Here is a 24,463-nt window from a genome sequence, read left to right on the forward strand (position 1 = left end):
CAGGTTAATCACAGAATCACAGAATGTTAGGGATTGGAAGGGACCTCAAAAGATCATCTAGTCCCATCCCCCTGCCGGAGCAGGATTACCTAGATCATGTCACACAGGAACGCGTCCAGGCGGGTTTTGAATGTCTCCAGAGGAGACTCCACAACCTCTCTGGGCAGCCTGTTCCAGTGTTCCGTTACCCTCACTGTAAAGAAGTTTTTCCTCATATTTATGTGGAACCTCCTGTGTTCCAGCTTGCACCCATTGCCCCTTGTCCTGTCAATGGATGTCACTGAGAAGAGCCTGGCTCTATCTTCATGACACTTGCCCTTTACATATTTATAAACATTAATAAGGTCACCCCTCAGTCTCCTCCAAGCTAAAGAGACCCAGCTCCCTCAGCCTCTCCTCATAAGGGAGATGTTCCACCCCCTTAATCATCTTCGTGGCTCTGCGCTGGACTCTCTCTAGCAGTTCCCTGTCCTTCTTGAACTGAGGGGCCCAGAACTGGACACAATATTCCAGATGCGGCCTCACCAGGGCAGAGTAGAGGGGGAGGAGAACCTCTCTCGACCTGCTGACCACACCCCTTCTAATACACCCCAGGATGCCACTGGCCTTCTTGGCCACAAGGGCACATTGCTGGCTCATGGTCATCCTGCTGTCCACTAGGACCCCCAGGTCCTTTTCCCCTACGCTGCTCTCCAGCAGGTCTGTCCCCAACTTGTACTGGTACATGGGGTTGTTCCTGCCCAGATGCAGGACTCTACACTTGCCCTTGTTATATTTCATTAAGTTTCTCCCCGCCCAACTCTCCAGCCTGTCTAGGTCTCTCTGAATGGCTGCGCAGCCTTCTGGTGTGTCAGCCACTCCTCCCAGTTTTGTGTCATCAGCGAACTTGCTGACAGTGCACTCTATTCCCTCATCCAAGTCATTAATGAATATATTGAATAGAACTGGTCCCAGTACCGACCCTTGAGGGACTCCGCTAGACACAGGCCTCCAACTGGACTCTGTCCCATTGACCACTACTCTCTGGCTTCTTTCCTTCAGCCAGTTCACAATCCACCTCACTACCCAATCATCCAGACCACACTTCCTCAGTTTAGCTGCGAGGATGCTGTGGGAGACTGTGTCAAACGCTTTACTGAAATTGAGATAGACCACATCCACAGCTTTACCATCATCTATCCACCGGGTAACATCCTCATAAAAGGCTATCAAGTTGGTTAAGCATGACTTCCCCTTGGTGAAGCCATGTTGAGTGCCCCTAATGATCCCCCTATCCTTGATGTGCCTAGAGACAGCACCAAGGACAAGCTGTTCCATTACCTTTCTGGGGATGGAGGTGAGGCTGACCGGTCTATAGTTACCCGGGTCCTCCTTCTTGCCCTTTTTGAAGACTGGAGTGATATTCGCTTTCCTCCAGTCCTCAGGCACCTCTCCCGTTGCCCACGACTTAGCAAAGATGATGGAGAGTGGCCTAGCAATGACTTCCGCCAGCTCCCTCAGCACCCGCGGGTGCATCCCATCAGGGCCCATGGATTTATGGATGTCCAGATTGCTTAATTGGTCCCTGACCCAGCCCTCACCAACCAAGACAGACTCCTCATGTTTATCATACAAATAGCTTTATTTTTTTTAATGTAATATTTAATGATACTTTATCTTCTACTAAATCTCAAGGAAAACATCACTGTAAGAATTTCCTACACAGAATTCAGACTTACTTACAGTGAAGGTCAGATTAAACAACTGCTTTAGATTATACCACATTAACAGGAGAAATTGTGAGAATAAAGAAATTTAACTTCCAGTTTTCAGCAACTAAGATATGCATGCTTTCTCTTAATTTGCAGTAAATTAGGATTAGGTGAAAGTGTTAAATATGCCATAGCCTTCACATAATAAGTTACCACATCAATTAATTTGCAATGGCTTTCTATCAGCATGTTCTTGGCCTGCACAGACTGTGGGGCAATCCAGATTGGTCAAACCTGCATGTAAGAGGGCTTTTCTGTAAGTGTCCTACTCCCTGGGAACATAACAGAACTGGAAGCCAAGTCTGATTATCCTCTTGTGAATAGCACCTAGGATTTTAAGAACACTTAGGCTGCTCTCCTCCATGATGTCCAGGTGCCCTCATCTTAAAACATTTTAACTTCTTACAAAGGCTTTTCCTTTCAAAATACCATGTTGCAAGAAATCAGATTAATTATAAAGAGTTAACCATTTCTATACTTCTTAAATGTAGATTTTTTTTTTTTTTTACTCACCACAGGATCCAAGCAGCCAAATATAGCACCAAATATAAGCATTTTGCCAATCTTTACATTGACAGGAAGGGCCGCAAGGTGCTGCCCCAGTGGAGTCAGCCTGGGCTCATTTAACAGACAAGCCCCAATCTTCCTCAACAGGTTCATTGCATTACCAATTACTTGCTGCTGTGGTGGGTCTAATGCTCTGGAAAGGAAATCTTCAGGAGAGCCAAGATTGCATTTCTGTGGAGTAAATAGGCGTTTCAATATGAAAAATTTATTATAACAGACTTTTGTAGTAGCTACAAAGGAAATTGGAAGTATATTCTTCCAGTCAAAACCCCACATTCCCTCTAAACCAGCCTCTTGGTTCCCAGAACACAAACACACTCCACATTAGGTCAACAAAACTTCATTGTTTGGAAGGACTTTGATGGCATGACCACTGATCAGAGAAGCATGTTACCAAAGATCACAGGTAAGCAGGAGACTCTCAAACCTGCTGAGATGGCAGTTCAAGCTGGCACTAATTTGCCAGGGTGCTAGTTTTCCCATGCATATCTCACTCACAATGAGGAGAGAGGGAATGGAACGGAATTGCTTCCTTAAGCAGAAATCAGTTTGAAGGCTATTTAACCAAGTTTGAGCTATCATTCTGAGGTAAACCAGAATAGTATAGTATGCTATTCTCACTCAGCAGCACGCTATAGATTTCCCACAACACACAGGCACTGCGTTCCCTCCTGCTCTGGTTGGAGAAGCCCCGCTAACTACACTGGATTAGCTAAAAAGGTTTGCTAGGACAGCCCTAACAATGTCAGTTATTCAAAAAAACAAAACCACACCATAGTATGACAGTGTAGTTCTCCAATGTCACATGTAATATTTCTAGCTAACAAAGTCAGTAATTCAAAAACAAAACCATACCATAATATGAAGGCATAATTCCTCCAAAGGCACACGTAGTATTTCTGGAATAGAGTATTCCACGAAACTTTCAAACCTGCAACATCATAAAAACATAGGATCACAAGTATTAAATTCAGTCTTTTAATTCAACTTAGAAACTCAGTTTTCACATGCTCATTCTTTGCAAATGTTCTTTTGGGGGGCAAGGGGGTGGGGAGTGGCACGTGTTCTAATGCATGGGTAAACTGCTCATCTTTTAAATTAAGGTGTGTGTGGTATCTTGGAAAGCAAGAGTTTTAGTGAGAGAAAGGCAGTAAGACCCTGATTTTCAAGACAAATCCTTAAAAGTCATAGCTCCCAAACCAAAAGTCTTGCACGTGGCTAAAACGCACACACTTCATTGGTTATTTCAAAATACTTTACCTTAACTGTTTCTCAGCTGAAAGTTGCTTCAGACTTTCAGACACGAAGGAAAAAGGTTATTTCACTGCAGTAACAGAAACTAATTCTGCAGTGCTTTATAATTTGATATTTTCACCTCTCTTACACACAGAGATACCACTTCAGAAATCCACAGATTTGTCTGATAAAAAATTCAAAGTTCAGGAGGTAAGGTTTCTGTATGTGTGATGCAGGGCAGTAGATGTTGTTAAAAATTGATCTTTTACTATTCCATAGCGCTGCACTTTTCCTTGAATTTTGAAAAATTTTTGAAAACACATTATAGAGATGCTAAGTGTAAAATTAACTTTATTTTAAATCATGAAACGAAAAGACTACTACAACACTCGTAAGAGATTCATACTATCCGTATTTTTTTTTTTTTTACAGTTTAACCTGTCTAGTTTGCAATAACTAAGTGAATTTCAACAAGACTTCTTGTTTTTGCACAGAGAAAAAGACGAAGATATTTACGTGACTCAAAATCTTGCTAAGTAAGTTTACAGTACCTGTCTCTCGTGTACATTCGGAAGCAGAATCCACCCTTAACGCGCCCAGCTCTTCCTTGTCGCTGCAGAGCACTGGCCTTACTAACAAAGGTCTCCTCCAGGGAACTCATCTGACTACTTTCGTGATACCTTAAAAATTGTAAAGCGAGTGCCCATTCAGATTTCAGAATTAAAATTTTGATGTACTTAACTTAAATACCAGCATCTTGATAATCTATCTAAATAGTATTTATTTGAAAATACTTTATTTAGTTTTGAAAACTAAGCAAACCCGGGGGAAAGGGTACATCATAGAACCTCAGATACAACTGACTAATGAAAGTGTAAAAATTGAAAAAATGAAAGAGCTATTGTATTAGTTCATCTCCCTGGTAACTCGGAATTGTTCCTTCTACCACATTCCATAGGGCTTTTCACATTTAAAATGGACAAAAAAGTAACTTCTAAAAACTGAGATAGTATAAAAAGGATCTACTTTATTTTTAAACCAGTACTTAATCATTATTCTTCCTATCTATGAAGAACTTCCCATGTTGTTCTTCACACCATTTGAAAATCCAAGGATTTATCCCAAACTTGTACCTAAACCGCAAGCTGTTCAATGAGCTCAGCACATTTTTTTGTCCAGAACTGTAGCTTAATAAGGATATTACAAAATCCTTGCAGTACTCGAACCTCCAAATATTTACAGTAATCACAGGATAACTGATGAAAATAAAACTCTCACCTATTTTCTTTTGTTCTCCCAGTATCAATTACAAAGACAACATCTGGTATCGTAATACCTGTCTCTGCTATATTGGTTGCCAAAACAATCTGAAATGAAGTAACATAACATAAATAAAAGAATTATGGAATGTCTGTATGACAGTTTTCATCCTTTGGTTCAATATTATAGAATAAGTTTGGTTACATTTTTTTACCCAGAAACATTTCCTTAAATAATGTGACAAAGCATTAAAAGCCACACGACTTGGAAAATGGTTTAGTCTTCCTCAATTACTGAGGAATCAAAAGGTTAAGTGAGAATTTTGCATTCCCTTTTTGTTTTATAATCCATCAAAATTACTAGCTAGTACCTGCCAAAATTGGTCAACTTTTAATTAAGTACTTATAATACTATTTTCCTATATAAAAGCTATCGTTACTGGTTAAAAATAGTTAAAATACAGGAAAGCAACAATTAGAAAAATATTGGGTTTAAAAATTTGTCTGATTATTGTCAAGGTTTTCACAGCATGCCAACTTCTATCTGTTACAGAGCACCAAATAAGAGGAATTGTTTCTTTGCAGCAAGAAAATTCCAGTAACAACTGGTTGTTGTGTAATTCTGTATGGTTTGATTTTAAAACAATTCAGAGTTGCATGCACAGAAAGTTTCTCCTTTCAGTGGTGAACTTTGCCTTTCTAAATATATCATACCTTTCTAATACCAATAGGGGGTATTGTAAATGCAGCTGCTTGATCTTGAGTTGAAAGAACAGAATGCAGAGCTATCAACCTGTGCCTACAACAAGAAATTACACTGATCAATATACATTTGGTAAATATACATTTATCAAATTAAGACATAGTAAAAAAGTGAGACCAGAATGATGACAACAGTTTGGAGAAAGCAACTAGAACGGACACTTGAAAGAGTAAAACTTTGTATGATTAGGTAAGAAAGTCTGCTTCAGTGTTTTGTTACGATATCAAGAAATGATAACACTGTTAGTTCGGAGGGCTGTTCTCCTATTTAGCAGTAATTCAGGAAAAATACTATTGCGGAACCCTAGATTAATTTACATAGCCTAGCAAAAAAGGGAACTAGATGTCCGTGAACCAGAGTTCTTTGCATTATGCTTCTAAGACAAGGGCCATTATTGAAACTTTGCACAGAACTATAAACACATGCAACTTTCAGCCTGAGTAACAGAGGCATTCAGAGATGAGAGCGCCACAGAGATTGGTGCTTTCCTTCTCTTCTAGAACTTGACATCTCAGTCCACCTATGAATCTTTACAATTTGACTGCAAAATTTCTTTTTATGCCATTGTGTTGCTAACTTTTAGTTACCCACAAAATAAATTTCAAAACAATCTGTCACTACAATGCTATGTCATTTCTCTTGGTAGATTACTGTCTCTGGATCTCTTCTCAGGAAGTAGTCACTTCCATGTAAACAGTAAGCCACAGAAAGCTATATCCCAGATAAGGAAGCTTCCATACACTAAGAAGTGGAAAAGAAGTAGTCAAATGCTTTGTGATTAAGTAAGTTGGTTGAAAAATAAAATCAAAAGAAAAAAAAAGTTATTGCCGTACCATTCCTAAGCACCTGTCCTTTTTGCTTGTATCGTTTCTAGATAATAAAAATATATTTGTAGTACAAATAGCTCAGAGGTATAACTCTGTTTCCCTTTTCAAGAATAACAGACCTTAAAACCCAATGAACATATTAAGTTAAACTATTAACTTTATAGAAAATACCTGCATTACCTGTCACGCAAGTTAAATCTTCTGTCTGTTGAAATGAGATCATACAGCTGTTGGATATGGGCAAGGCCTGGTAAAAAGATCAGCACAGCACCCTCAACGTTCTTGAACTGGGGACTTCTATCTGGAAAGTTAGAGTACAGGCACATAGTTAAAACAAACATGCATTTGCAAACAGTTTCACTTGAGAACAGTAACTACTACTGGGCTCTGTGGTAAACACTTTTTAGGATGTTTCCTGTAACAATGAAGTCAAGTACTTCATTATCAGCAGAAGGCACTGGAAAATAAGACCAAAGGACAGCCCCAGGTATATAAACTTCTTAAGAAGTAGGTTGTACCTAAGTATGCAAGCAACGCCAAGATAAGTTCAAGGTTGATCTTGTAGGGATTCATATAGAAGATAGCTTGCTGTGTACGACTGCTATACTTTGCGTAGTAAGGAGCCAAATCAATACCAGAACCAGACTGGATTGGGACATACTCCTAAAAAAGAAAAGCAGGAAAAATCGTATTCTCAGTGTTTTAGAAGTCAAGAGAGCAGAAGGCCAATTCACCATTCACTTAATCTAGGTTTCTGCCATAGTTTAACCCTAGCAACACAACCACTCACTCACTCCCTATCGTGGCTGGAGAGAATTGGAACGGTAAAAGTGAGAGAACTTGTGGGTTGAGATAAAGACAGTTTAACAGGTAAAGCAAAAGCCACGCACACAAGCAAAGGAGAACAAGGAATTCATTCACTGCTTCCCACTGGCAGGCAGGTGCTCAGCCATCTCCAGGAAAGCAGGGCTCCATCACATGTAACTGTTACTTGGGAAGACAAACTCCATCACTCCAAATGTTCCCCCCTTCCTTCTTCTTCCCCCAGCTTTATATGCTGAGCATGACATCGTATGGTATGGGATATCCCTTTGGTCAGTTGGGGTCAGCTGTCCCAGCTATGTCCTCTCCCAACTTCTTGTGCACTCCCAGCCTAGTCACTGGGGGGTGGTGTGAGAAGTGGAAAAGGCCTTGACTGTGTAAGCACTGCTCAGCAGTAATGAAAACATCTCTGCATTATCAACACAGTTTTCAGCACAAATCCAAAACACAGCCCCCTACCAGCTTCTATGGAGAAAGTTAACTCTATTCCAGCCAAAACCAGCACAGTTTCTTAAAACAGACATTTAGTTGACTAACTTCCCACCAAAATCAGTGTGGGTTAGATTAAATCACAGCCACCTACATAACCTGTGTATAGGTATCTACTACTGTTAAACGACATCCCAGATTAAAAAAAAAAAAAGTAAAAATTAAAGTTTGTGCAAGCAGTACTATATAGTCTGTTTCACAAATGAAAATAGTTCCCAGATCCATATCTGGCATCCAACTGGTATCAATTCAAAATGGGACAACAGGGTGGCTACTCTTCTTTTAAAACTCCTATTTTGGAGTACAAGAAACCAGTCTCCTCTTTCTCCTCTCCTTCACCTCACCCTTCTCAACTAATGGTTGCAATGAAAGTTAAGAGTGAATTAGGTGTCAATTCCTGCAGTGTTTTGGAGCAGGAGGAAAGGGGAAGGAAGGGAGAGTTAGCAGAACATACAGACATTGAAATTGTTTATAAACATCTTACAGATACACACTTAGCCTAAGGCTTCTACGTTAAGTGGCACTATTGTAAATTATTCCATTGTTAATCAATGCACTTAAAGAAGCATGCCACCACATATCCTTCTGTACCGAAGGCTCAACAGAAATAAACCACAAAGAGGGAGGAGCAATCAGGAGAGCACTTGGGCTTCAACTAAAGGAAGGTGTTGTGATGTATAAAGTAACAACCACTCTGGGGGAAAAAAAAAAAAAAAATCAGGAGAGCACATATTTCAACATGTGCATCAGTGTTTGATCACACCAAGACAAATGGTCCTGCAGAGATTTTGAAAGAGCAAGTCAGAGCAGACAGGTATCTACCCAGAAATATATACAGTCTAGATGAACAGCCTAAGTTGCCTAAAGTCAGACAGCATTCATATACTCTTCACTTCAAGAATTTTGATCCAAAAGCATATAAAGCTGTCACTGCAGAGTACCTACAGGATTAACCGCAGCCTGGTAAATCAAAAAGCTCTATACAATAATCTCATGTAAATAATTGCATTCGGCGTGTCAGGTTGGACGATTTGGGGAGTTTTTCAGCTAAGAAGAATACGGCCTTGCCTCTTCTGTTCTTAGGTTCGCTGCTTGGGAGAATTCTTTGAGAGAAAAACTAAAATGCTTTTCCTTGCTGCCGCTTATAGATCTGGAGCTGGGAATCTGTACAAGAGAACTTAATGTCAAATATACCAAAATCAAGGTGGCTATAAAGGATTTGGAGAGACAAACATAAGGGTGCAGCATTAATAAATATTTGGTTTCAACTACAGGAGTGCCATTGTGTCTGATGTTACACAATCCAATCACATTTAATAAGAGGAATTAAAATAAAATAATTAAAAAAAAAAAAATCAAAATTTCCAAACCAAAGCTAGAAATGCCTATTTTACCTGATACTTTGTAGTGCTTCCTCCTTTGCTGGTAACATTTATTGTCACTTCCTCCTCCTCCTCCAAGAACTTCTGACAGTATTCTGAGTCCTTCTCCAAAACATAGCCAGTTGCTTCAATTACATCTTCAACATGGAAAATCTTTAGTGAAAATTCACAGAAGAAATACAAGGCATGTCAAAAACTAATCAGCACCTTTTTTGCTTTTTTTAAAGCTTACATACAAAGCTGAACAGGGCATGCCCTTCCCTTTTAGTGCTGTAATAGATCTTGCAAATTTCAACTTCTTATGATTTTTGAAAACCTAAAGTTAGAGCTGTTATGAGTTTGTTAATGGGCCTCTCCACATGATCACTAACATTAACATTACCATAGCCTATATAACATGCATGAGAAACATACGCAAGAGTGTAATGACAAAGTTGCATGGGGGTGGGGGAAATTCTTTAATGCATTCTTTTCTACCTATATCAACCAGAGAAAAATTAAAGTATCACTGATGGACTAATTTTAATCAATTATAAATCTGTCAGGAAAAATAGTACAACCCTGTACTTCAAAGCACTGAAGCTATTTTATATTTTCAAAAAGGAAAAGGATTACAAGTCCTTGAAAGATGTTTAAGATATATATTTTTGGTATGAAAAAAAGTGATATAGGTATATTTCCTATAGACACTAACCAGGCAAACACTGTATATTTGCATACAAAGTATCTTGCATAATCGAAGAAACATTTTCCTACCTCAACAGGGTAACTCCTCCCCGAGATCCTTAAAATGGGACAGTGCGAGAAATAACTGGAAAACTTCTCACTGTCTACAGTAGCACTCATTAAAATCAGATGCAGGTCTGAACGCTTATGCAAGATCTCCTTCAGAATAACTAGCAAGAAATCAGACTGGACACTTCTTTCATGTACCTAGAATTAGGAAAACATATATATAGTAAGGCTTTAGTACAAGTCAAGGCCCAGAATAACTATAGCTTCTGCAGAACAGTAAGAGCTGATAACCTCATCTACAATAACATGAGATATACTTGAAAGAAGACCATCATCTTGGAGTTTCCGAAGCAGGACACCTGTTGTGCAGTATAGTAGTCTGGTGGCTTCTCCTGTCCTTGATTCCATACGAATTTGATATCCGCATAGGGAATTCTTTAAAAAAAGATATTAAAAATATAGGAATAACTTAAAATAGTACATAAGCTAGAGACATTAAAAATAAATTGAAATTTAAGCACTGTTAGATTCAAACACTGCAAAAGTTGCTAATTAAATAGTATGGTGACTGACTACCACACTGTTTTTTCATACATGTACTTCTCTTCGTTAAGAAAGGGAAAACACACTGAAATCTACAACTAAGTTTCTCCAGAGTAGCAAAGAGCTGGTAGACTCAGTGTTCTTTCCGGGGTTCTTAGCAGTCCTCAAACAAAAATATTTTTGCACAAGTAGACTACCATAAAACATACAGGACCTTGGTTTTCTTCAAATAACAGAAAAAATTATGTTGGAAGGGGCCTCTCTCAAAGCAGGGCCTCACTCAAGGCCAGACTGGATTGCTCAGAGCCTTATTCAGGGGAGTTTTCTCCATCCCTCATGAGAGATGCCACAGTTGCTGCACAATCTGCTCCAGTGTTTGACCACTCCCATTATGAAACATTGTTGCTCTTAATCACCCTCTAAAGACTTCAAAAATCATACACGGATATCCAGAGGTTCACAGGTGACAATTTGGAAAGAAACAGTTGACATGGCAAGAGGCCCTTTTCAAGAGAAAATGACATCTATTTGGTTGTGTAAGAAACAATGTTTTCACTTTCTACCAACAATCCAGCCCCCTGTACTTGATCAAGACTAGAAAAAGGAACTCAGACACATCTTACTTTTCCTCCTGGCCCTGATTCGCAGCCTAGCTCTTCACAGACCCGAGTTGCCAGACTCACTGCTGAGATTCTTCGGGGTTGTGTGCAAACAATATTACATTTGCTTGATCCTTCATCTAGCAACAAGTCTTCTAACAAGAAATGGGGCACCTGGGTACTCTTCCCACTGCCTGTTTCACCAGCCACAACAACTACTCGATGTTTTTTAAGAGTTTCTACAATTGAGTATCTGTGCTTAAACACAGGTAACTCCTGTCTCTCTTTCAGAAGCCTCTGGTATCTGGAGGAACTTTGCAGCTTTTTGAACAAAATCCTTGAAGGTTCCAAATTATCTGTGTCTGAGGTCTCAAGGGAGAGACTGCTGAAGTCCTCATCAGAAACTAAGTTTTCCCAGCAATCTTCAGGACCCTCAGATACTTCTGGTTGGTTTTCAGATTGTAGCTGCTGTTGTTGTTTAAGTTTGTTTAATAATCTAGCAATAAAGTTATCACGAGGTTTGTTGGTTTCTATCTTGTTTTCTTCTTCCTTTTTCTTTTCAATATCCCTCCATTCTAGCCAGACATCTCGGTAGGTAGGAGGCAGCAGCTGATGAACTGACTTCAGGTGGAAAAAGCAAAAAAAAATTACTTTATGGACTACTTAGTAGTATCACCAATATTTTATGTGGAAAAGAACTTGACTGGCAAAAGATATGACAAAGCATGAAATATGGAGCTATTTCTAAATACAGAAGCTATGAAAATAGTAATATAAACACCAACCACACACTTTTTATTCTCAGCTGGCTTGCATTCTTTACAACACCAGCAGAACAGTTTTACTCAAAAAAATTCCTCCCTGTATGCTGCTGCAATACATATGCATGATTGTAGACAAAAGCAAATGAACATATACTACAAGCAAAGAATTTAACAGGAAACACTTCATTACATTGTTTTGAGAATTTAACTATAGATACTACAACAAACAAGTGCAGATGCAGATTCCAGGCTAAAAACAGTAATATTGGTGAAAATCTTACTTGTCCTTTGGTTAAATGATAGAGTGCCAAAGTAGCAGCTAGATGTTGTGCTTGCATATTATCTTCCGTTACAATTGTAGGGCACATTGCCATTACATCATCTGACGATTTGGTAATCCTGACCCTTAAAGACAAATTCATACAGGCATTTCTCTTAATTTTTGTTACCTATATAAATAGCACACCTGTTAATGTTTGTTTAAAACATAAAAGAGTGAAATTCAAATAGAGAAGCTAAGCTAAATAAACTTTTTACTCAATGATATTTTGTAAACAGAAACAGCTGATAAAGTTTGACTTAATAGCAGAAAGTTTTCAGCAGCAGATTCCAGCAGTGCATTTATGAATTTTTTTCTCTTAACAGATGTCTTCATCTTCTTCAAAGCAGAAGTATTTATACACATACAGATCACCATCAAGGTTAGTTGCTTCGGAAGAAGGACTAAGTATCTGTTCATGTGCTTGTAACTACTTAGCATAGACTGAGATGACAGTTAATCACCTACTGAGATGCAAACACCTGTTTAAGACACATACCAGTCAGACCAGCAGCCAAATTTCTCATATTCTTAGGGGGACAGTATATTAACTTGAACAAGAAGACAGGTTCTTTTACTTGGTTCCTTCAAGAAGCATTACCTATTTGTAATGGTGTGTCTACTTTATTTGTACATGATAATATTCTACTTTATACCACTATATTATAGACTCATTTTCTAAAAGAAACTTAAAAATCACTGATTGTGCACCATTTTGGTTACAAATTTATGGTAGCTTTCATACAAATTTCTAACTTCCACTTTATTTTAAACAATCCCCAAAGGGTTTTTGGTATTCATATGCTTAAAACCTATGATTTAATGTATTACTTTGAATAAGAATACCAGAAGTTAACTGTCCAAATTTATCTCACAGGTTCACTTCAGAATCTTTCATTCAGCAGTACAGAATTAAAAACTAATCCCTTCTTTATGGGATCATTCACTAGAATCTTATTTTTGCGATAGTATCCAGTCTAAGCATTACTTTTGCACAACTATTCAGAGTGAAATACCTCCCTGGTGGACTAAAAAAGAGTTGGGGTTAAACACACTATACTTGTGTAAATCTGGATCAACATGAGAAGACAGAAGTAGTTAGCATCTATATGTTTAAATGAACCAAAAGGAAAATCTAGAGTTTATAGGAAATACATACCTACATTTCCAATACTTTCCAACTGGAACCTTTTCAAAAGCAGGATTTGGGCTCTTGGGAAAATTCTTCCTGCACCAGTCAATCAAAAATTGTTTTGGAGATTTACCAGTCCAGCTTCGAGCACTATAATCAAAATTTCTTATATCTAGTGGTTCTTTCTTTTTCGCTACAAGAGCAGAAAGACACATTTTAAGTCTCCTAAAATTTATTTTACATTCCTTTGATAGCCAAGAATGTTTTTAGCTTTTCTTCAAATGTATTTTTTACTAGAGAGCAGTATTTTCTGAAATATTTTGCAGAAATACTGGTACTGATACATGACAGAAATACCTGCTTTTCCCACAAAAGTATCTAACAGGAAGTTAATTACAACATTTTGTTTGCCATCTTTGATCACCCAATAATTTAAGAACTTTCACTACAGTTTGGTTATTAGAAAATAATGTAACAGTTCACAGGTTTACAATGAAAACAGTTTAAAAAGATGAGGGGGTGACAATGGAAACAGCAACTAGTCCTACAATTAAAAAAAAAAAAAAATCAAAATTTTAGACATGACAGCATGGCAAATATAGCTGTCAATGTCATCTGCTAAAACCAATATAGATCCTCTAAAGTGAGCTTGGTCAGTGGGGTAGTCCACCTGCCCTTCCCACAATCAGAGCTTGATGATTCAGCACTGCAATGTAATGCAGCCTACAAAAACAAGAACTAATACTTGAAATTTGTGTTACACTTCAAGCTTGTACTCAACCATTTCTGACACACCTTTGTCTTCCTTTGCAGCACCATCATGTTTTTCAAGCAAGCTCAAATCCAAAGTGGTTTCTTGCGGCTGAAGTGAGGGAGTTTTTTTCTTTTCGTTTTGTTGTTGGTTTGAAATCTTTATAGCCAGATTAAATACCGGATGTTCTTCAAGTACTGCCATTTCTGTCAGAGAGAGAATATAACTCACACCCACCAATTGCTGAGCATTTATTTTTTACAAAGAAAAGATCAATTCTATTAATTCATACTGAGCACCCAAAAACAGAAGTAGTGAAATGTTACTGACTTTTTAGAATTTGACCCACATGAAAAGGATAGATTCAGGAAAGCCTGCAATTCACACAGTGGCATAAAAGGTGATATAATCAATTCAATCTGACTCAGAGACTTATTTGCCTAACAAATATGCAGGCCACAAAATAAAACACCTGTAATTTGCATAGCTCTACCTTGCTGAATTCTTCTTATTTTCTCCTGTGCTACCTTCTGGCCTTGCTTGTCTTTGTCTTGCTTGAAGATGCTTGCTTGTTCCTTTGCTTCTGAAAGCTTGGCAGCCAGATGGACATACCTCTCATTCTATTTCAAACAGAATCATTAATTACAAGTTGAATATTGCATGCTTGTTAATGAACTTCATAATAAAAAGTGGGATTTTTCTGTCCTTTATACCAGCTTACACAAAGGAGGAACAAGTAGTTTTTAGGTAACTAACAGTCAAAACCTCTCAGAATTTCATAGTCACCTTCCTAATCTCACTGAGATGTGGTTCAAGAATTTTTCCTTTCCAGCACAATACATTCAGTACTTTGAGACCAGTACATAAAAACAGGAAAGGAAAAAAAACTTAGGAAAGGAGAAGTTTCAACACATTTCCCCTTCAGTAGCCTGCAAATGTAAAAATAGCTAACACAAAAAGTACTCGGCCCCTTATTTTTAACAAATAGATCCACCACTTGCAGATGTGCAAGTTTTTGAAAGACTTCCATGAGACGTTCTGTCCTGGTTTGGCCTAAACCAGGCCAGTCTTCCTTTCAGTGATTTTTACTTTCAGCTATGTCTCTTCTAAGTAACTGCACTTTCTGAAACTAACCGCATGTTTTGCAGACACTGTCTGCTTCCAGGACTGATAATGCTCCAAGTTTGTAGTTATCGCTAAGGCACCGGTAGGGATGTTGTGCAGAAAGGCTCTTGCTGTACTTGTTCTTAGAGAAACCAAGGTCACTGCTAAATTCCTCACTGCTTACGAGTGAAGAGCCGAAGGGGGGTCGCACCTACAGGGAGGAGCGGACAGGGCAGGTGACCCAAAACTGACCAACGAAGGTATTCCATCCCATACACGTCATTCTCAGTATAAAGCGGGGGGATCGCGAGGGTCTCGCTCTCTTTCTGCTATGGCCGGTGTCCGAAGAGGACTCTGTCCGTTTTCCTGCTGCCCCCGATCCCGATCCTTGCCTTCCTGAATCCAGCTCTCGACCGTTGCTGGGCCCAGCCTGGGCCTTCCCAGAGCCTGCCCTGCAGTGCCGGTGGTGACGTGGCTGACTTCAGGGGAGCTCGATCTTGGTTTTGTATATATTTGATTATTTCTATTATTATTATACTTTTTCATTATTATAGTTTATTAAAACTGTTTTAACTTTCCAACTCTTAAGTCTCTCTCCCTTTTCCCTTTCCCTTTGTGGAGGGGGGGGGGAGGGGGAGGGTTAACAGAGAGCCTCTGCCACAGGTTTAATAGCCGGCCCAGCTTTAAACCGTGACACGTTCATAGAATTGTTTTGGTTGGAAAAGACCCTTAAGATCACCGAGTCCAACTGTAAACCTAACACTGCCAGGTCCACCAATAAACCATATCCCTAAGTAGCACATCTACACGACTTTTAAATACCTCCAGGGATGGTGACTCCATCACTTCCCTGGGCAGCCTGTTTCAATGCTTGACAACCCTTTCACTAGAGACATTTTTCCTGATATCCAATCTAAACCTCCCCTGGTGCAACTTGAGGCCACTTCCTCTCGTCCTATTACTTCTTACCTGGGAGAATAGACTAACATCCACCTCACTACAATCTCCTTTCAGGTAGTTGTAGAGAGTGATAAGGTCTCCCCTCAGCCCCCCATTCTCCAGACTAAACCCCAGTTCCCCCAGATGCTCCTCATAAGGCTTGTGCTCCAGACCTTTCACCAGCTTCATTGCCTTTCTTTGGATGTGCTCCAGGACCTCAATGTCTTTCTTGTACTGAGGGGCCCAAAATATTCCTGGCATGCCCTGTTTGTTGAAGGAGGTGGAGGAAGTTCTCAATAGCAATCCTGAGCCAAAGGTTTATCTGGCTGGATGTGTTGTCCTGAGCACTTGGGGCGACTTCATCTTCCCTACAGAATCTGGGGATTGTACAGCTCTGCATCCTCGTGCTAGCGACAATATTGCTCTTGACTTCAAGGACCGAAGCACCAGTGCTGGCTGCTCTGAGTTTCACCGTGGAGGTGCTCAGCTTAGAGTAGGCAGTCTGGTCTGCAGCGGTGCTGAACTGGTGCCTCCCTTCTGGGGAGCTGGAGGTGCTTCTACTGGGGAAATGGACACCTGGGGCTGCTGAGCCATGTCTGGATTTTTACCTCAAAATGTGGCATGTGCCTGTGGAGTAAAAAGGCAAAGCAAATGAAACCAAGATAGGCCCCGTGTGTGAGTGGGGGAAGCATACTGCATGCAGACTGCTTAATCAAGTATTTTCAAACTACTCTGAAGGGTCTTCAGGAGAAGGAGCTTTGAAGATATTTTTAATTTGGAGCTAAGTGCGGTTTGTTATTGTCCCTTCATATTGTTTTGAAAACATCTCATCATTGTGACGGTAACCTATTAAAAGCATCCATCTGCCTGTATTGCTCATTTATTTTAAAAAAAAAATAATCGCAACATGACTGGCATTGAAATAAAGCATTCCTAAATATCTGTGATTAAGGTTATGGGCGTTTATCAGTCTTTTAGCTGGGAAGAAGAGGATTGTGTTTTTTGTAGCTTCCAAAAACTAAAAGAAATATAGGACCTGGAGTTTTGTGAACAGGTGGAAATATAATTCTGACCTTCCCTCGTTGTGTTTTTTTATACTCTGGGACAATGTGCAGGATTCTATCTTACTGGGTCAAACTCTTCTTCATCTCCCTCTTTCACAGACTCATTCTTCTCTTCATCACTCTGTTGCTCGGCATATCGCAAAATCCATTCCTTCATACTCACTTCTTTCTCTTTCCCCACATTCATCTCCTAGGAAGAGCAATGAAAATTAAAAGTAATGATAACAGTAAGTGAAAACACCATCGCTTATCTCTGTCAGTGTGTAGGAACTATTGCTTAAGATTTTATATGTAAACTACGTTACATGACATACGTAACACAAGAAAACATGGAGCATATTTCTCCAACTGGGGTAAACATCTCATGATACACTTACATAGATCTTAACACTTGAACAATTATAACTGCTGTAAGAAAAAAAAAAAAAAACACACCACACTTTTGCAAGAAATCTTTTCATTTCTAGGTTTAAGATTCAATAACCACAGAAATCAAAACACTGCAAGTATGCAGGCAAACTTAAACCCACATGAGTACGTAGAGAGTGCCATCTGTAAATAAACAGAATAAATCCATTCCAGGAAAAAAAAATCAAGCTATGCTTTACCACAAAAAAAGATGTCACATAAAAAAAAAGTTACCTTCAAATGACCATTCCACTGAAGTTAAAATAATGTAGGTGACAATTATTAAGCATCATACCATATTTTCAGAAGTTTTTCACATCAGTGTTGGAAGTCAATGCAAATTCTGTATTTTAGAAAACTTTGTCCTGTCTTCCCCCCAGTAAATACAAATTGATTTCTCAAATTACCTTAGGTTCAGGGTCATTTTCTTTCTTTCTGCTAACTACTAAGCGAGGTGGAGGTTCACGCTGTGACACAGGAGAACAAAATTTTGCTCTAGGTTTCTGCTGCTGTTCTTCAAACTGCTGGCTGAAGCCTTCAGGCAAGGCGTCTTCAAAATAAAAAAATCCACGTTATAGAATACATCAATAACAATTACTGAAAATCTTTTAAACTGTGTTGGGAGCCAAACAGAAGAACATAAAACAGAAACAGCATGCCTGAAAAAAAAAATTAGGCTTTATCATTTAGATAAGTCAGCATTTGCTTGTTGGACTTCCACAAAACTCTTAAGAGTAGGAATAAGAGATCTATAAGACTTCATACATTAAAAAAAACATCCCAGAACCAGTCAGCAGTGCATCTAGGAAAGGAACACTGTGATGACTACTTAGTGAAACAATCTATTTAATTACTGCTATGAAGCATTCCCATGTCAGAGTAGGTCCTATTACTCTTCTGTTAAGAACTGTAGTCAATTCTCTGTCACCGTACTCACCATCAGGAAGGTTTAAACAAAGCCAGTCAAGTGCAGAGTGAAGATCACCACCATATAAAAGTGTATTTTTCATTGCTTCCTCAATGTGCTCAGTCTTAAAAGAGAATCTTTGTAAAGCCATGTATACATCCTACAAATAAAAAAAGTTAGAAGATATTAGGATTTAATCCAGCAACCTAATACAGGCTTGTAAACTCTTACTTCCCACATATTAGATAACTGGCATTAAATGGAGGTAAGTAAACAACATAAATTAATATATCAAAAGGCTGAGCAGAAAATCCTGTTTTGCATACAGAGCTTAGAATAATTTTATTGTAAATATGTATGCATATGTATAAATAAATCTAGATTCCTGCCTCTGCACAGAATGTATTTTCTAGTTAGAAAGATAAATCTACAATTTTCCAGCCATATGGAAAATAAAACATTCAGATTAAGTTCTATTCCTCTACCCTGTCTGAAGACTCCTATTTTAATTACTGAATGGATAAAGACGTATCTTTACTAATAATCATACTTGTTGATTCCACTGACTAATCATTAACATAATTACTGGAAAGCATACTGCACTGGCTTGTACTACATGCAGAAGTGTAGTACAATGCATGGTATGAATGACAAAAAAGAAACTTTTATTCTAAATGAACAATGGTCAGAGAACAACACTTTAAAGTCTACCTGTAGTTTCTTAGCAGTAAGTCTTCTGGAAATCATTCCTTTGTCATCATTTTGTTTTTTATGGTCGTTGATTACATCAATAATCCTTTTCTCCAAATTCCCATTTATCATTACCTGCACAGAGAATATTAGTTGATACAAAGCAAAACACTACACATATCAATGCTCTTCACAGCAAAGGAAATAAGAATGCATAAATCTCTCGGCCATTCAAATGCCAACTTTTCCAGCTTTCCATAAGTGCTGTAAACATTTCTTACGAAAGCGACACCTTTTTTTTCCTTTTTACTTTTGCAAGCTATACTCTTTTACTTGAAATAGAAGAGTTCATTCCTTATTACAGAGAAGGCCCATTTACATACAGGAAATTTAGTATGTCAAGGGAAATACTGTGAAGAAATAAAAAAAAAAAATTCTACCAGAAAGAACAAGGCCTTTCTCCTCCGCTTACAAGAACCAGTATAAAATAATTTGATCATCAAGACACAGTCTGTGACACTCTCCTTCCTATTTGGCTTTAAAAAAATAATTTTAGGAAAATAACAGTTTTAGTATTTTGAACACTTCTGAAACATGAACCAAGCTTTGGTTGCTACTGAGGTTGCTGTATAAAATCTGTATTCTTCCTCTGACATGAAGAAAAACCTGTATGCACAGCAGCAGCCCAAACATAACTCTTAATAGTCCTGCATGCAATGTATCAGTTGTTACTTAAAAAATATAAATGTTCTCGTGCCCTGTTAGTTTACTCCTGTTTCTTAAAGCACACTCAATCTCAAACACATCAAGCTCAAGAAAGTCAATGTCTAATACATGAATGTAGTTTACCTGCATAACATAATACTGAAGAAGAGCTGAAGAAATATTTACTCAGCTAAGAGTACTACGAAAACCAAAGTTGTTTTACCTAAAGAAGATACTCACCTTAAGAACAGATTTATCTAGATTTGCAGCAGCACTGGAATCTGCCGTTGAACTAAAACTGTAAGTTTTCGGACCTGCAAATTGCAAATAACCATCAATTACATAAGCAGAACACTGAGAATGTTGTTTACAGTAGCTAAAGCAGACCTAATGTAACACAGGTTAATGCAAGCATTACACTAATTTGCCAGAAACATGCAGGTACATAACACCAATAAGAATCAGCAATACAGAAAGGTCCCTGAACAAGGAATTGGGAAGAGGGGTATGACTCTTAGCACACAAAATATAAAATCCCAAGTGGCACAATGAGAGGAAATGGGATTGACTGCTCACTCTCTCTCAACACTGGAACAAGGAGTGCCAAATAGAGAAGCTAATGGCAGGTTCAAAACAAGCAAGACTGTTGAGCTTTTTTGTGTTAGAAAGTGCAGAACTGCATAACAGAACTTTGCCAATAAAGTTCTGGATATTGGACGTTCACCTAAGGCCAAGGGCAGACAGGATAGCGTTGCAGTAAAGAAATCAATCAATTTGGGAGGCCATTGAAAAAACATTGCATCTGGCTCCAGAAGACCCTAAGCCACAACCGGTGGAGGACGTAAGAGTACCCTATGGAAGTATCACTGCACATGCAACCTATTCTTACCTAGGCACCTGCTTTTGGCCCCTACCTAGGAGAGGGCACTGGGTTACAGAGGCCTTTGGTCTGGTCTGCTATGGTCATTCTTAAATACTTTTCATTTAGCAGCTGTTAGAAAAGTATTAATTCACAAAGCTGTTTATTGTCATTAGAATGGTTGGCTTCTCACAACATACAGCTTGCTGTTGGACTCCATTTTCAGTACACACATACCACTTCTGGTACCACACCAGGAAAAAAGAAACTGAGCAGCCTCACAGCTTTCACCACCCCATGAGGCTGTGTGCCACCCCAGAGGGAGCAGTGCTGTGCTCCAGGAGGCACTACCACCTCTCAGCTCCTCAGCCTGCCAGTAGGTAGGCTGGACAGTTCATCTGTCCTGGGCTGCCTGCAGAGAGGCTGTAGGATAGCCCATTTTCAGATCAGGACTGGGTGCAGGTAAATGCATTTCAGAAAAAAAGTGGTCACGTCTGGTCAGGAGCTACAAAGAGCAGTTAGCACTCACAAGCTAATCACTGGCACTTACTGGTAGGCTGTACAACTATACAGTGTTTAGACTATACTAACTTTTCACTTACACTGACTTATTTTTCACCACAGCAGACAACCTGGGAGACAAGCAGGATAGTTTCTGAAGAGGACTGAGCACCATGGTGTTGGATGCATGGGAGATACAAGAAACACACTTAGCAGAGCCCAGATTTTCAAAAGCAGAGTACATTAACAGATTCAGGAAGTTTAAGTTAATGGATTGCAAGACTTTGTGTTAACAAGCTGGAACCTCAAATGGCCTGCCGCTTGCATGATTTGCTTACAGTCTGCAACACAAGCTGTTACCAATGTTATAAGCTTTCTGAGCTACTTCTGGTAAAACTGGTTTGTTGAAAACAGACACCTCACAGTGCTGCAGAATACTAGCTGTTCAGGCTGTACCCAGAACAGTCATTCCTCAGCTCATCCAACACTGCTGAAGTGCTTCCAGCCCTGGAACTTTGAACTTTTTTCATGACACTAAAAAAACCCTACCCCAACTCCACATTAGGTTGGTTTTGAACACATATGGAATGACCATTTACAAAAGAAGCTCATTACTGGGAAAGGGCCACACCAACACTTGCTCCACAAGAACGGCCAATAACCTAATGAAAAACTTTTGTAACTAACTCAACACATCGATGCCAACAAGGCTCCTCTGCTCAGGGACACCCCAGGAAATGAGACAAGCCAAAGCCAGGCCTGACCAACCCCGTGTCAAGGGGATTTAAGGTGTCTCTCTCGACGCTCAGTAACGTCAAGCCTTTCAGCGGGGCTTGTCCCGCAAGGCCGAGGCCCCCACGCAGAGGCAGGCCGCGCCCTCGGGGGCTCCCTGACGAAGCTGCCCCTCCGTGCGCACCCAGCCAGCCAGGGCACCCCTCAGCCGCCCTGGCCCTGCATCCCTCCTCCCCACAGCACAGCCGTCCCCGCAGCTCCCTGGCCGGGGCCGCCTCACGCCGCGGGGCCCGGTACCTTGCTTGACACGCGGCTCCTTGGAGGCGGGCGGTGGCCGCGGCGCCGCTCGGCTGCCCACCTCCGCAGCAGCAGCAGCAGCAGCAGCAGCAGCAGCAGCAGCAGCAGCAGCAGTAGCTGCAGCAGCAGCAGCAGCGCCGGCCTCGGCAGCGGCTCTAGCCCGGGCGGCCGCGGTGGCGGCGGAGGCGGTATGGGCGGCGCTGCCCGCCCGCTGCTTCTTGTTGCGGCCACCCATAGCACCCCCTGCCCGCACGGCAACCCGGCCGCCCTCTACATCCGGGCACCGCGCTCGGCACCGCCCCCCGCTCTCCATTGGTCGGTACCGCCCGTTTGGCACCGCCTTCCAACTCCCATTGGCCAGGTTCTGAGGGAGCTCGCCTCGCCGCTGCCAGGCATCCTGGGCTTTGAGGGAATCAAATTCCGGGGCAAGGGCCACCCGGGCCGCGGGGGGTTGTGGGAAGGGCTTGCGAGGGGGCGGCAGTGCGCGGAAGGGAGGTTTACGGGGCCCCGCTGCTGGAGGCGGCATTGCGGTGGGGTCAGGATCGGGCCTGGGCCGTGCGCGGGGCTCCTGGTGCCTGGGGGCGGCGGGGAGCTCTGTTTCTCCTCGGTGTGCAGCGCCGGGGTAGGGGCGGAAAGGATCCGGAGGGTGAGGGGTGCTGTCCCGTGCGAGGCATTGTGGGAGCGTCGGGGAAGATGGCGGACGCCTTCGGGGACGAGCTCTTCAGCGTGTTCGAGGAGGACTCGGTCGCCGCCGCCTCCGGCACCAAGAAAAGCAAAGCGGGCGCCACCGAGGGCGCCAGGAGACCGGGGTGAGGGCGCGGTGGGGGCCGGGGGTGCTCTGGCGGCTGAGTCTCGGAACGCACTGCTAGGCCCGGCCTCTGCCAGCTTCTTTGAGCTGCTGAACCCCCTCGGGACCCAGGAGTCGGTGCAGCCTAAAGGGACACGCGTTCGTGGGATCCCTGGCCCCAAAGCTGTAGCCAGCCCGGGCACAGCGGGCGATGGGGGAGCGCGGGGTCCTCGGGGCAAGCTTATGCGGGAAGTGGTTTGAAAACCCACGGCGGTTTTCGTGGGTGGAGTTCCCCGTCTTGTGTCCTGAATGCAATATGATCAGTGTTGCCCGTAGGACACCTAATTTCTTTTCTGAAAATACATCCATAGAAGAGGCAAACTTTAAATTTTTTGTCTATTTATGTTGCAGAAAACGATCAGAGGAAAAATCTTCAGTAAGTGCGACAGGGAGGTCCAAAAGGGACGCTGGGGTCGATAGTACAGAAGATGTCGTTTTGGGAAAGAAGCCAAAATTGGAAGACGTTTTATCAGAAGATGCTAAGTAAGTGCTCAGTTTAATGTGTAAGGAAATCATAGCAAGGCATACTAGTTATCTCTATACCAGTTGTGAATAGTCAATATAAGTAGTTTTGCAGTGTTTTCATATAAAGATGAATTTGCATATGAACTTGATTTTCCATTATCTATGTAAGTGAGGATGTGCTGGCAGTACAGTTTCGGCATTGACAAGGGCTGGCTGGGTATGTTTAAAATAATGTTGTGGACAGACAGGCAACTGCAGTATGAAATGTTCATGTATATTGGGACCGGTTTAACATCTTTGTTGGTGACATGGACAGTGGGATTGGGTGCGCCCTCAGCAAGTTTGCCGCTGACACCAAGCTGTACAGTGCAGTCGACACGCTGGAGGGAAGGGATGCCATCCAGAGGGACCGTGACAGGCTTGAGAGCTGGGCCTGTGCGAACCGCATGAACTTCAACAAGACCAAGTGCAAGGTCCTCTATGTGAGTCGGGGCAATCCCAAGCACAAAGACAGGCTGGGCAGAGAATAGATTGAGAGCAGCCCTGAGGAGAAGGACTTGGGGGTGATGGTTGATGAGAAGCTCAACATGAGCTGGCAATGTGCGCTTGCAGCCCAGAAGGCCAATCGTATCCTGGGCTGCATCAAAAGAAGCGTGGCCAGCAGGTCGAGGGAGGGGATTCTGCCGCTTTACTCTACTCTCATGAGATCCCACCTAGAGTAGTGTGTCCAGTTCTGGGGCCCCCAACATAAGAAGGACATGGAGCTGTTGGAACAAGTCCAGAGGAGGGCCATGAAGATGATCAGAGGACTGGAGCACCTCTCCTGTGAAGACAGGCTGAGAGAGTTGGGGCTGTTCAGCCTGGAGAAGAGAAGGCTCCGGGGAGACCTTCTAGCAGCCTTCCAGTACCCAAAGGGGGCCTACGGGAAAGCGGGAGAGGGGCTTTTTACAAGGGCAGGTAGTGACAGGACGAGGTGTAACGGTTTTAAACTGAAAGAGGGTAGATT

General features: G+C 41.3%; 2 protein-coding genes across 6 annotated transcripts in view; one reads left to right on the plus strand and one right to left on the minus strand.

The window, feature by feature from the left end:
• DHX29 (DExH-box helicase 29) overlaps window positions 1–22,409 on the minus strand; it is a 30,508-nt gene extending 8,099 nt beyond the window's left edge. The window contains exons 1-21 of one of the 4 annotated variants that reach the window (XM_068423037.1): window positions 22,146–22,409; window positions 19,997–20,070; window positions 19,073–19,186; window positions 18,392–18,521; window positions 17,862–18,004; window positions 17,111–17,236; window positions 14,433–14,559; window positions 13,984–14,145; window positions 13,216–13,381; window positions 12,019–12,142; window positions 10,998–11,594; window positions 10,123–10,266; window positions 9,853–10,029; window positions 9,109–9,249; window positions 6,922–7,066; window positions 6,584–6,704; window positions 5,528–5,612; window positions 4,833–4,921; window positions 4,106–4,234; window positions 3,174–3,249; window positions 2,265–2,489 (exon numbers count right to left, since the gene is read on the minus strand). In XM_068423037.1, the coding sequence (XP_068279138.1) occupies window positions 2,265–2,489; window positions 3,174–3,249; window positions 4,106–4,234; window positions 4,833–4,921; window positions 5,528–5,612; window positions 6,584–6,704; window positions 6,922–7,066; window positions 9,109–9,249; window positions 9,853–10,029; window positions 10,123–10,266; window positions 10,998–11,594; window positions 12,019–12,142; window positions 13,216–13,381; window positions 13,984–14,145; window positions 14,433–14,559; window positions 17,111–17,236; window positions 17,862–18,004; window positions 18,392–18,521; window positions 19,073–19,186; window positions 19,997–20,070; window positions 22,146–22,380 (3,330 nt within the window). In that variant the 5' untranslated portion in view covers window positions 22,381–22,409. Of the gene's footprint in view, window positions 1–2,264; window positions 2,490–3,173; window positions 3,250–4,105; window positions 4,235–4,832; window positions 4,922–5,527; window positions 5,613–6,583; window positions 6,705–6,921; window positions 7,067–9,108; window positions 9,250–9,852; window positions 10,030–10,122; window positions 10,267–10,997; window positions 11,595–12,018; window positions 12,143–13,215; window positions 13,382–13,983; window positions 14,146–14,432; window positions 14,560–17,110; window positions 17,237–17,861; window positions 18,005–18,391; window positions 18,522–19,072; window positions 19,187–19,996; window positions 20,071–21,217; window positions 21,234–22,145 lie in introns of those variants that run through there. The other 3 variants (XM_068423039.1, XM_068423038.1, XM_068423040.1) reach the window with 3 other exon arrangements.
• A 203-nt stretch (window positions 22,410–22,612) lies between these two features.
• Window positions 22,613–24,463, plus strand: part of MTREX (Mtr4 exosome RNA helicase) — a 49,690-nt gene continuing 47,839 nt past the window's right edge. For both annotated transcript variants that reach the window (XM_068422107.1, XM_068422108.1), the window contains exons 1-2: window positions 22,613–22,954; window positions 23,344–23,475. In XM_068422107.1, coding sequence (XP_068278208.1) covers window positions 22,839–22,954; window positions 23,344–23,475 — 248 coding nt within the window. In that variant the 5' untranslated portion in view covers window positions 22,613–22,838. The remainder of the gene's footprint in view (window positions 22,955–23,343; window positions 23,476–24,463) is intronic.

This window comes from Nyctibius grandis, chromosome Z (assembly GCF_013368605.1).
Source record: "Nyctibius grandis isolate bNycGra1 chromosome Z, bNycGra1.pri, whole genome shotgun sequence".
Lineage (NCBI taxonomy): Eukaryota > Metazoa > Chordata > Aves > Nyctibiiformes > Nyctibiidae > Nyctibius > Nyctibius grandis.